Source organism: Pantherophis guttatus, chromosome 5 (assembly GCF_059756535.1).
Source record: "Pantherophis guttatus breed Tessera chromosome 5, ASM5975653v1, whole genome shotgun sequence".
Lineage (NCBI taxonomy): Eukaryota > Metazoa > Chordata > Lepidosauria > Squamata > Colubridae > Pantherophis > Pantherophis guttatus.
The window spans coordinates 42,609,232-42,621,979 of NC_142067.1; the positions used below are offsets into that span (position 1 = coordinate 42,609,232).

The 12,748-nt window shown below is 36.8% G+C and overlaps 1 protein-coding gene and 1 long non-coding RNA gene across 9 annotated transcripts in view; one reads left to right on the forward strand and one right to left on the reverse strand.

Annotated features, from left to right (window-relative positions):
- The window catches only part of CADM2 (cell adhesion molecule 2), a 382,098-nt gene extending 373,485 nt beyond the window's left edge, over positions 1–8,613 (reverse strand). For 2 of the 6 annotated variants that reach the window (XR_015734449.1, XR_015734448.1), the window contains exon 1: positions 7,917–8,580. Coding sequence is in view for 4 of the 6 variants with exons in the window: in XM_034420012.3 (XP_034275903.1) it covers positions 7,917–7,977 (61 nt within the window). In the remaining 2 variants the exon portion in view is untranslated. Of the gene's footprint in view, positions 1–7,916 lie in introns of all 6 variants that reach the window. The other 4 variants (XM_034420012.3, XM_087895000.1, XM_034419921.3 and 1 more) reach the window with 4 other exon arrangements.
- Positions 8,614–8,643: 30 nt separating this feature from the next.
- LOC117667075 (uncharacterized) lies at positions 8,644–12,300 on the forward strand. Of its 3 annotated transcripts, none has more exons than XR_015734450.1 (3): positions 8,644–9,104; positions 9,170–9,456; positions 9,540–12,300. It is a non-coding gene; the product is annotated as an uncharacterized LOC117667075 (long non-coding RNA). The 3 variants fall into 3 exon arrangements; XR_004591962.3 differs by having other exon boundaries at positions 8,644–9,066; XR_015734451.1 differs by having other exon boundaries at positions 8,644–8,988.
- Positions 12,301–12,748: the final 448 nt, after the last annotated feature.

Consider the following 12,748-nt stretch of genomic DNA (forward strand, 5'->3'; position numbering starts at 1 on the left):
ATATATATATATATGAATATGGATTATATCACATGTCAAAAAAGGAGTGGGATCAGCATAAAAAGCATTAAATGTATTAATGACTACTAATTAAAATTGTTTATTAAAAAGTGTTCCATTTATAAATTAGTCAATCATATATTGTCTGTCTGTATCAACTCTTGTCTCACATTTAGTCTATTCATAAACATGTAAACACAGTGAACGTTACACAAATATCTCTTCTGTTTAAAAAGAAACAGGAAGGAAAAAAGGGAAAGGAAGGTAGTAAGAAAAAGAAGTGGTTATAGTGGGAAGGGAAAAGAGGAGAAAGAAAACTTTTGCAGTGGAACAGATAACTGGACAGAGAAGTGGAGAACATATTTAGATATTACAGAATTGATTAAATTCACAAGATGCTTATATTTCACTGCTTATTTTTATCATAATATTTTTATTAGTTAATCAGAATATAAAATACAAAAGAGAATGAAATAATGGGAAACGAGAGAGGGAAGAAAGGAAAGGAGAAAGTGTGGGGTAGAAAGGAAACAAGGAAGAAAGGGCATTGACTTCCAACTCTTTTTAGCACAGTAAAATATAATAACATTGTAACATCAACTTTTTACTTTTATAGCAACTACTATTTTTCATGTTAATTTTTAATGGACTGCACACAGTTGTTTCTAACCATTTATTTCTCTTGCCCATATTTTTTTAAAACAGTTTCTTATTCCTAATATAATATAAATTCTGCAAGACCCAAATGTTTAAGTCACAGACAATGATTTGGAAAAAATACAGGCATTCTTCTATGAGTAATAATGGCAAGTTGTTATCATAGGGATATTGAAGGGCATAGGCTTCAGGGATAGCACAGTTGCAAATATAGATATGAATATGTCCGGTGTTGTTTATATACTATGGACATAGACCAGATAGATTCCATAAAGTCTGTTAAGTTATTAAGTTCAAGTCTCCATAAAGCTTGCTGGGTTATATTTTAACCTAGGATAGGCTTGAAATACATGATATTATTATTTTCACTGTTGGAAACCATATTGTGATTTTTATACTATTTAAATTTCCAACCTACACCAGTGTGTTTTACTTAAAATCTTAAGAGTATAAAAAGTTTGCAAAACATCCCAAAACTTGTTTTTAAAGTTACAAAGAATGATTAGTGCATTACATTTCCTAGAAATGAAGTTTGGGCAGATGGTAAAATGGACCTATGTTTCTTGAGTTTATCAGTTGATATGGCCAATTACCTTGCAAATATTTTCTGATCTCTAAAAACTTAGTTCTGAAAAATAAAGAATTACATAATTTCATGGAAATAAGTGATTGCAATTCTTTTGAGCTAATAAAATAACTTATGAATGTCTTATGTATATTTCAACTTCAATTAGCACTGGATTTGTCTATAACACTAAGATAAAATCTGAGAACCTTCTGTTTAAATATCAAATTCTGTAGTTTTTTTCATTATAAAACAATTCATATTAGATCACCTGGTCATATACACATTCTCTGGCATCTCAAGTACAAGCCTGGCCTGAAAAAACAAATAAAGAACACATCCTTCCCATATTGTATAATTGGTTCACAGCTTTTCTACAGTGGGAACAGCATCCTGAACCAGGTTTAAAGTACTCACAAATGGTATATATGAAGTTTCCATCAAGAAATCATGAACTGGCCATATAAATACATGAACATATTTTTATTGAGTTTGTCTCAATGTAGGGAACATAAAAAACATAGCAAGATCACAGTAAGATGTACAGTTTACTGTAGATTTAAGCCATCAGACTAGAAACTGTGAGACTGACTTCCAGAACTTTGGGACAGTCACTCTCTCAGTCTCAGGCAGTGAGGTCTATTTGTCCTCATGGTGTTGCTGGATATTGCCCATCAGGGTGATACTGAGCTGAATACAGACGAAACTGATGTTAGGCCCAGGAGGCAAGTCAGTCGGTCATGTTTTTTTGTTGCAACCTATGGATCTAGACCCATGTCCATTAAAATTGAGACATGACTCAGATGCTGCAAGATGGCATTTGTTGATCTGAAAAGCAGATACTCCTCCTGCTGGGAAAAACATTAGGAAGAGGAAGAGGAAGAGGAAGGATGAGGAAGGATGAGGAGGAGGGGGAGGAGGAGGAGGAGGAGGAGGAGGAGGAGGAGGAGGAGGGGAAGGAAGAGGAGGAGGAGGAGGAGGAGGAGAAGACTCCTCTCTCTCAGTCCCCTGAAGAAGACAATGACAAACCACTTCTGAAAATCCTTGCCAAGAATACCTCAGAGACTTGTCCAGCAATTGCCAGGAGCAAAAAAAACCAACACCCCCCCCTCCGATTTGAAGGCAATCACAGTAGCCTACACACAAAAGTCAACCCAATGATATAATTACTGCAACTGAAATCTTTCATGATACATTTGAGAAACTGTAGGCTAAACCTTGATAGATATAGTGGAATAAATAGATAATCTTTAAGAAGGAACAATTAAAGAAAGTAAGAGAAATTAAGTATTGAAAAAGGAAAAGGCATGAAAAAGAAACTCACATAACCATTTTGAATATGCTTAATATAAGAAAAGGCAAAGGGAAATTGTCAAGCTTTCAATATTATCATATCCCACAATAATGAAGTAGAATTTCTATAATCGTTGTATTTTCTTTTCATTCGGTGAAAAATATGAAAAAAATAATCAAAAATTCAACTCTTAAAAAAACAAAACAAAAAGGCTTTGCCATTTTTACTACACAAAATCATAAACAAAATAAGTCAAATACTCTGATATTCAAAACAATGTCATGTTTGTGTGAGAGAGTATGTATGTACCATTGTGCAAAATGTAAGAAAGTGAATCATTAAAAAAATTGTAGTTTTGAAGAATAATTAAAATTCATGACTAGAAATTATTTCATGAGGACATTTAATTAAGACTGAAAGTAGAAAAATATACTAACTGGTCCATGCTGATAAAAAAAAAGGTTTAAGTAAACAAATATCAAACAGTCTAACTTCAAGCTACTTTTGTTGATATGTTGTATTCCCTTCTTTTCTATTTAAAGCAAAAAGAAATATTTTAATTGTATTTCAGTGTGTGCATGTATGTGTTACACGTGTGTGTGTATGTGTGTGTGTGTATGTATATATATATATATATATATATATATATATATATATATATATATATATATATATATATATATATATATATATATATATATATATATGATTAACATTAAATAGAAAGAAAAACAACATGATAGAAAGAAAAACACCCAAACCACAAAAGAGAGATTTTTAAATCCCGGTCTGGACTGATGGGGTAGTATATTTTAATTTTTTAAAAAAACTTTTTTATTCTTTTGTGTATATTTGTTGTTTTTAACAGTCACTTGGTCGATTGTCGTTGTGAACCGCCCTGAGTCCTCGGATATAGGATGGGATACAAATTTTATAAATAAATAAATAAATAAATACTCATGTATATTTCACAATAAGTAATTCTACATTATGCTTCTTATACACATATGGCAACAATAATAGTTTATATTATTTTATTAGTACCATTGTACTGTATGAAATATATACATTGATTCACCAAATCTCTGCTATTTACACTACTGAAATTATCATCTACATTGGTTAGGCTTATTTCTAAGATATTTGTTTCAATGTATTAGTATACATGTTTTTTTTATCCTCCTGCATATGTATTTCACAAAATATGATCATTTTTGTCATGTTCTGAAGCTAATGCCTGACTTTAAAAAAATATTGGTGTTTAAGTTTGTTAATAAATAGAAGAATTAATATTTATCTGGAATATAGTATTTTTAATACATGGAATGCATAAATACACAAATGTGACATTTTAAATAATTTTAAGCCACTAGTTATATTCAAATTATACATTAGAAAATTATAAAATATAATCACACTTCTTGCTAAGCAGATACATCTTATGTCCTGAAATCAGAACAGCCTGGTGTTTAAGTTTGTCATCTTAAGTGTATGGGTGCATAAAGTTTGGGAAAGTCTTCTTAACTTGATCGGTCTCATGTAAGTATTGAGAGATATTATAAATAGTACATGAGTACTATTGAGTACATATCATTTTGTAGTTTTGTACCACAACATTATTTCTAGCATACATTTAATCAAAATTGTTGTCTTATCTTTTACCAGCTAAAAATACCCAACATTCTAATGTATAGACTTGTGAGCACATGTTCTGAAAGAGTAATAAAATATTAGTTAGTCATCTACTGACAATCATTTACTGATATTAATTGTATCAGAATATACTTTTCTTATAGATTAGCAATCTTTTGATGAGATTTTTATTTCAGTAAGACTATAATTGATCTTTAAAGTATTTATTCTGTGTTACTGAAATTCCAATTAACTATTTTTTTAAAAAAAATAATACAGTATTTTCTATTTTCAGAAAGGTATAGCAGCTTAAATCACTGGATGCTATTTGCATTATCTCACAGCAGGGGGCTATAGCAGCTACAGTTCTGGGCCAATTCTTACACCTCTATATACTTGAACTACAGAAAAATGTTTATTGCTACAATCTTCATACCATGTATGCAACACACGTTTTGAATATATATTATTTTATTTATGATTAGTTTTAACCCACGCTTTTAACTGGTTTTTGTAGGACTGATAAAATGTTAAGCAATTCCACATGTTTAGCTTCTAAAAATTTCCAGATAAATGTAATATAATGAAGAATGTTAATGAATAAATATATAGCTATGTAATGGTTTATATAAGATTTGTAGGTTAGGCTATTAATATTAACTGGGAGCACTTTTACTATATTCAGTAGCAAGATAACTTGAATTTATATTTAAATCTAGGAGAAAAGAATGTCTAGCCTCATGAAGTAAAATCTTGAATTTATCTTTTCACTTCTCAGTAATACCTTTCTATACTTATTTTGTACAAAGATTGCTTACTTCTTAAAAGGCAGAGTCAATCTCCATACAACCTGATGATCTATTATCTCCTTAAAATATTCTGGATTTTTGCAGTTGGCCTTCTGGTTAAGACAGGTTATTACAACAAAACCATATTCCTGTACAAATTATATTTATTATCAAGTCTCAATTTAGATAAAAATAGATTTCATCTGTCCATTTTTCTTTCCTTATTTTCTTAAATCAAATTAAGATTTGATTAACAACTCCATTGCAATTAATACAAGTATACCATATAAGGAATTAGGTACCAGATGTTTTACATTTCAAAAGATTTGTATTGTCCACAATAAAAAGTGAAGTTTTTTCTAAGTATTGACTGAAAATCTTGATTTTCAATTTATTATTGTATTTTCTTTGATTTATCTACAAATTAGATAAGGAGTGTGGGTAGGGAATGTCTATGTGCATTAAAAGAGACAAAAGTTGAGAAAAGATTAAATTGGATGAACTAAGTTTTTCCAAGCAAGTTTATTAATATTATATAATAATATTAATGACTAATGGCCAAAATAAACCCATGTAGAGTTATTAACATAAATAAGAAATCAATATGTGTTTAAACCATATAACTATTAAGAATAACATACTTAACCCCACACCCCACTTTTTACAATATAGGGCAAATACCAGGTACGTGATGTAAAAAGAAATAGATTGTGCTTTATCTGACTGGAAAAGACCAGCATGATTACCTTCATAACAGCAACAGCAAAAAGCTACCTCTTGCATGGCATTTTTCTTTTACCTGATGCTGCCTGCAGTGGTGCATTTTTTTCCTTCCTGGCACAATCACTGAACTGCTGTGTTTAAAAAAAAATACACGTATCTGGACAGGCAGACACAATTTTACACTATTAGTTTACTCTAAAATACAGTGTGCATGGAATGCAGCTGACTCCATATCCTAAAATATAGCAAGTTTTTTCTTCATCAGAAGCAACCATGATTACACTGATGAAAAAAAAAATCAATAAAGAGAGCTTCCCCCTCCTTTTGCAGCAAAGAGAATTGACAGTTCACATGGAAATGTAACAAGAGAGGCAACCCCCTACATGTGCCACCTGCCAGATTCCTCAATAAATAATCCCATAGAGCAGCACAACAGCAGCTCCTTGTATTGTGACATTCCCAGCAGTTCCCAGAGATTAGTAAGAAAAGCAAATAGCCATATAAAATCATCTCTATTCCCAAACACATTCTACCTCTTTTCGGCACTGCCTTTATATCTCAAAAAATAAACCTGGGAGTTTATGCAGATTCCCAAATCCAACAGATTTAGACTCACTTAAAAGATTACTTCTGCTTTGGGGATATAGGGAGCAAAGGCTTCCAACTGCTTTCTCTGGAGACTTTATATCATACTATGGCAATTACATGGAGGCATGGAATACCAAAAAGAAGAATCAACCAACTTTACCCTACCATTCCTTGCAAAGAGACGATACCGTGTGTCTACATGGTACCACAAGGTCACAACTGTTTCTTAATTAGAGAGTATAGAGAGATTGAGACACATTTTTGGACTCAGACAACATGATGGTGGGAAGAGGGGCAAATGCCAACCATCCTGAAGAAAACATGGAGAAGTTGCTGGTGCTCGCTGACCTCATTTGAAGCCTCCAGAAGCAAACTAGATGGTTGTTAACACTCAAGGATGCTTCATCCTGACACATTTGGATTTCTAACTGTTACATTCTCCCTTGCCTGTGGGAGGGAAGAAGAAACAGGCACCAAAAGGACCCTCCAACCACATACTCAAACACTGCAGCCATAAAGACACACACACACACACACATCCATTATCCTTATTGCACATTCCAGCACCACAGCCACATTCTCCAAGGAACAAGAAGGATCAACGGAATCCTTCCCTGGATTCCTTAATAGACATTACTGTTCACCACTTACCACAATTTTACAGAGGTAAAAGAGATAGTGCTGGAAGCTTGAAATAAGCTGCCGCGCTTTCTACTTCTTATTTAACAGCCACATATTTTCAGATTCATTCATTTACATGAGCGAAATACCTTACATGTTTCTTCCATTGTAATTTCTGCATTTTACTTATTGGGTCAATATCAGTGTCAAGGAAACATAAATTAGGGGAAAAAAAACGGAACAAATAATGCAAAAACAAAGAACTGAGGGTAACAAGGGGCTTCGAGAATGCACTACTGTATATATTATAGGTTATGGCGGGAGGAGAAGGAGATCCAATATTTCACTTTGCTCATCTTTAAGACAAGCCACACTTCTATAGTCTTATTGTCTGTGCCCTCCTTCCCCCCCCCCATTTTGAGCTTTTATCCTCCTGGGATGATGTTGCAGTGCCCACGTTTTTCACCTCACTGCATTCCCCTTCTCACTTTCCTAGACCTATTTGATGGGGTGAAAAAGAGTGGCAAAAGGGGAAGGTTGCAAGGAGTTGAAAGGGAGAATGGGAGCCTCCAAAGGGAGGGAGGGAGAGAGGGAGGGAGGGAGGGCACAAGGGAGAGACTATTAAGGGCGGGCAGGAAAGGATTAATGTTTGTGCAGCACTTTAAGGACGGAAAGGGCTACCCAAGTGGGGCTTCGGTCGAAGACAACCCCGGAGGGTGAAGGGATGAAAGAAAGAGGAAAAAAGGAAGAGAGAGAGAGAAAACCAGGAGAAGGCAAAGGAACCTCACGGCTAAAGATGCCAGGCATGTGGAAGAGGGAGACGTGGGGGTGGAGGGGAAGAGCAGAGAAGCAAGAGACGAAGACAAATGAGGAACAGGTTGAGGGCAAAGCTCCAGGGGGGGAGAGGAAATAAGGTCAACGGAGGAATCCTTATGAAGCAGCTGTGGCCTCTTCAGCCCTACCGAATCCCCACCACCTTCGGACGCACATCATATCCCTAAGTTGGAAGAGAGCGGGGGCCAACGAGGGGGACGGGCGAGGGTGGTACCTTGTATAAGGATCCCGCAGAGGCTGTATAAGCGCAAGACGACGCTCGGTTTCAGCCGCATCCTGGAGGTTTCCCTCCGGCTGGCTGGACGTGAAAGCAAGAGAATCCCGCGGCGGCTGCGGCTGCTGCTGCTTCTGCTGCTGCTACCCACCGCAGCTTCCTCCTCTTCTTCTTCCTCCTCTTCTCACCGGGCTCGTCGTTCCCTCGGCAAAAACCGCCGCCGCCGCAGTGTCTCCCTCAACCTATCCAACGGATAACCACGAGAGCCAGGCTTGCGCGGGTGTGCAGCGGGGAAGAAGTGCTGTCGGTCGGCTTTCCTCTTCCCATCAATTCGTCCTCCAGCCCTGTCCTTTTTTTTTTTTTTTCCCCGGATGGGCACAATTGCACCCCCACACACACAGAGAGAGAGAGAGAGAGAGAGACGCACACCTCCTTTCTTTCGCGGAGCCGTCTATCCGTTCCTTGCAATGTGACAAGAGCTGCTTTTTCCTCTTCGCCGGTCAATCCGACTAACGAGATGGGGTGGCGGCAATTGCCCTGGTCTTCCTTACAGCTTCGCACGCGCTCGCTCGCTCTCTCTCACCTCGGCTCGCAGGGAGAGTGCTCCGCTACCCAAGCCGCTTTTCCAGCTCGAGACACAAGGGCAATCTCAGCGCGCGCACCTCCTCCTCCTCTCTCTCTCTCCCTCCCCCTCCCCCCTCCTTTCTCTTCCAAGTCGCCACCCCCTTCCAAACCACGCTTTCCTTTCTGAATAGCCACACCTCTAGATTGCCAAGACCACGCCTCTCCCAGGGATTTTGATATATTTCCCCCTCTCCGCCCGCCCCCGTTCGCATAGCCATGCTCTCCTTGACAACCGCCCCTTTTCATGCTTAGTACGTGACAGACAGTAGCACCTATCCAATAAAAAGGACACACTCTGTACATTCTGCCTGTTAAAGGAAAGCAATCAGAATAAGAATAAAAGAATAAGAATAAAACGAGGAGCAAGAGGAGGAGGAGGAGGATCTTAAATGTTTGAAGGAGACTTATTGCTGAGAGTTACCAGCTTCTCTGCCTCTACTCCGGACTGGCAAGTACTTAAGCCAATTAAAATTACAACTAGACATTACTTACAAGCCAATGGAAGAACAGACAAAAGAATAAAAAGGTGGGGAAGATCGGAAATAGTACAGACGCTGTGCAAAGGTAATCCTGAAAGTGGCTGGCTTTTCCTCCCCCATTTATTTATTCATTCATTATTAACTTGACAGGTTGGGAACGAAGCAAGTGCCCAGCGGCCTGAAACAGCGCCCGTTTGAGAGCTATTGAGAAGCAGAGAGGGAACAAGCGAGCGAGCCTGGGAAAATGGGTCACTGCGCAGGCAGCCGCGCAACTGAAACTAAAACGCACGATTTGCTATGTATGTAGTCTAAGAAACCGGGATGGGAAGATTATCGAACAATGATTGAGGGAGAAGAATGCATGAGGAAGGAGGCAGTGACAGGTGACCTAAAATAATAGGCGCATGTGGAATAATCATTGAAAGAAGAAAATTCAAGTAAGTTTCATGAAAAAAAGTGTAGGATTTAAATTAAGCTGCTTTTTCACATCTCAGTTGTGTTCATTTTTTTTTCTTTTCAGATCAAGGACATATCCACCTAGCCACTATCACTACAGTGCAACATCATAACCGTACCTGTTCCTGCATGATGTGACTGCATGACTCCACCTGCACCCTGTGGTTTGCCCATTTCTAAGAAATCCTAGTCTAGTGGCTCATTGTGCCTTTTGACATAGCAAGATTGGGCTTTCAGTCACCGTGCAGCACACTGGGCCAACTGAAGATATAACCTAGTTTTAGGAAACTCCCTTTTCATCTGCATTTCAGCTACAGAGCCATCCACTTATTCACCATTTGCCCACTTGAGAATCAGACCATTCTGGTGTTTTTAACTGTTGTGGTAACTGGCCCAGCAACTGTAACTCCTTGTTCATCAAATGCATTTTCTGCCATCATATTCTAAATTGTCAAGGGATGACAATTTAATTCCCAAAACTTGTGGCAAAAGGCTACTGGTCATCATAAGTCTAGATAAACTCTAGCTAAGCATTTAAAGGTACTTTGGGTAAGCTGTGACCAATAATCTGTTATGCATGCTTTTTTCCATTTTTAGCTGTGGCAGTTTATTTGTGTGAGACTTTATACCTAAGAACTTATATTTGGAGTTACAATGCTTTTATAGCTTTAAGCCTCTTTGGGGAAGTACAAACCAATAAAATTAAAGTGTGGGAAGAACTATAAGTGTCAATTGAACACAATTCCATTGTGTAATTCCTAGAAGTCAGCAACTATGGTGTTTTTTATCTGCCAATGTACTGGACAGTTTTCTGGTTGATCATTTATGAAAACTACCATTAGTGAACCAGACTTTTCTGCACTCTGATTTTCTTCATATATTTCCACCTCATTTGCCCCTATGATTCAGTTACACTATAGCTGCATGATCCAATGTTCATATTCAAGTCCCATGTGAGGCAATGGCTAGTGCAGTGATAATCCCAGCAAAGTGCTGCTGTGGAATTATATAGTGGAAAAACCAAACCATTATTCTCCTAGGCTTTGGGACAAAGCCAAAGTCCAGAAGAAATTCCAATGTAAACTTCAAAACACTGATATGTTTGACTATATGGCATAAATGAGGGGCTAGAGGCTTTCCACACTTGGTAAGAGAATAGAACAAAATCAAAGGTAATCAACTGGGTATAGTAGACCAAAATAGTAGGTCTGGAAAGGACCATACATCATATCCCATACAGAGTGGCTTCAAAGAGGTTGGGACACAGCATCCATGGCCACTGCAGTTGTTTCTAGAGTTTGCTTCCATGAAAGCAATAATCAATTCCTGCTGACCTTTCCAACATCTCCCAGAGATGTTGTGAAAGATTCTTCTTAGTGAAAGATTCTTCTCAGAATACAGAAGTTGGTGGTGAGACAATTTTAAACAATATCCCATTAGATGGGGCAGAGGATTGCCTGATATACACTATCCTGATGCTACAAAGCATAGCACTGGAATATATTCCTTTTTAGTTTTATGTTACATTAATACACATGTGACCAGTTAGATGTGTAGCAGTCCCAGATGTATCTATGGATGAACTCAATATACAAGCAGTCACAATTATAATCTGGTGCACGTGGAGGGAGTGTCCAGAAGCGATGGGCAGCCACTGTTGTCAAGTGCTGAGCAAATTTGTGACTATAAGTGATTGAATCAATGGCATAACCCACTTAAGGCTGCATTATCAGAAGATGGATATGTTTGAGAAAATTTTGTTTTGGTCCTGATTGGTCATGAAACATGTGGAAGGGGAATATAATAGCAAATGCAATCCCTGGCATGCTAAGATGTATGACTATCAGAAGAGGAACACTAAACTTACATACTTTGAATAGGCCATGTCAACTGTTCAAAGTGGCAGAAAGTTGAAATCAGAAATTTCTATCCTGACCAGCACTGGAATGCATGGCTGAATGAATTGCTGCAAAATAGTTTATGATATTATGATGTTACACAATAGTCACAATGTTACATTATAGTGAAGTTCAGAGGCATCCACAGCAAACAGAACAAATTTCAGCAAAATTACAAAATATATTCTGATGCTACCATGATAAATTCATACAAATTCATGTAAGTATGTAATTTACATACAAACAGGGCAAAGTTGGTGTCATAATGCTGCAATACACATTTTTAAAAATGTGTTCCCTTGCTTTTTCCCAATGGATTGCATGGTGATCATTGCAACATAGAGCTTTTTAGAGTTACACAAGCCAGGATATTTATAAACATTGCAAATAAGATTAATACTAGATTTCTAGTACTAATTTCCTTTTACCAAGTAGTGTTCATCTTAGGAAATAATAAAATATAAAGCCAAAGAAAAGGAATGTAACAAAAAGGTAAATTAAATAAAGAGTTATTGCATCAATTATTGCATGATTGACCTCATAAACAATCAAAGAAGCATGTTTTCCATTAAATTAACAACAGTATAGGAAACTATGTGAATGTTTTAAAAAAAATATGCAAACCCCAATTAATTATATTCACATGTAGGGAATAATAAATCTAGACCAGAATATAGAATATATTTTTGTTTTTGGTATCCTGAGCCAATATACAGAATCCCTTTGTCATCATGGCATACTAGCATACATTTCCTTGTTTATTCATAAATGACACCATGATAACTATTTGGTTTGGGGTTTTGTTTTGGGACTTCTGTTTTTGTTTTTATAAAATCCAATAAAAATGGTAATTTCAGCTGGTGCCAGTAGTCTGCTGAGGTGACCCACTATCTACAGATAGGGGAAAATAAAAGTAAATGAAGTCAAGCAGGCTCCCAGTCTGATTTTTCTTTCTTCAAAGCTTGGTTATAGACAAAAGGAAACAGCAGCTGAAGATATGTGGAGGTAGAATTTATATGAGCAGAGAAAATAATAGGCCTGCTGTTACACAGAAGTCATATGGTCCAAGAAATATATCCGAAACTATTAAAAATTACTGTTATCCTTACAAGGGTAATCTGGCTTTCTGGGAATAGCATCATGGGTCATTTAAGAGTAGCCATAGATTTTTGTGATAGTGTATGCTAAGGATACACTCTCGGTTCCAAAGAGGCCTCCTTTGTATATTTCAGTTGAGTTTTCCTTAAATTCTAATTTGTGGTGCAGCAAAAAGACAGTAGTTTTATTTATACATTACTATATCTACAGCCTTTGTTCCACTTAAATCCTGTTATGTTGTCTTGGGATAATATGCTCCAAATGTCATGCCCCGATG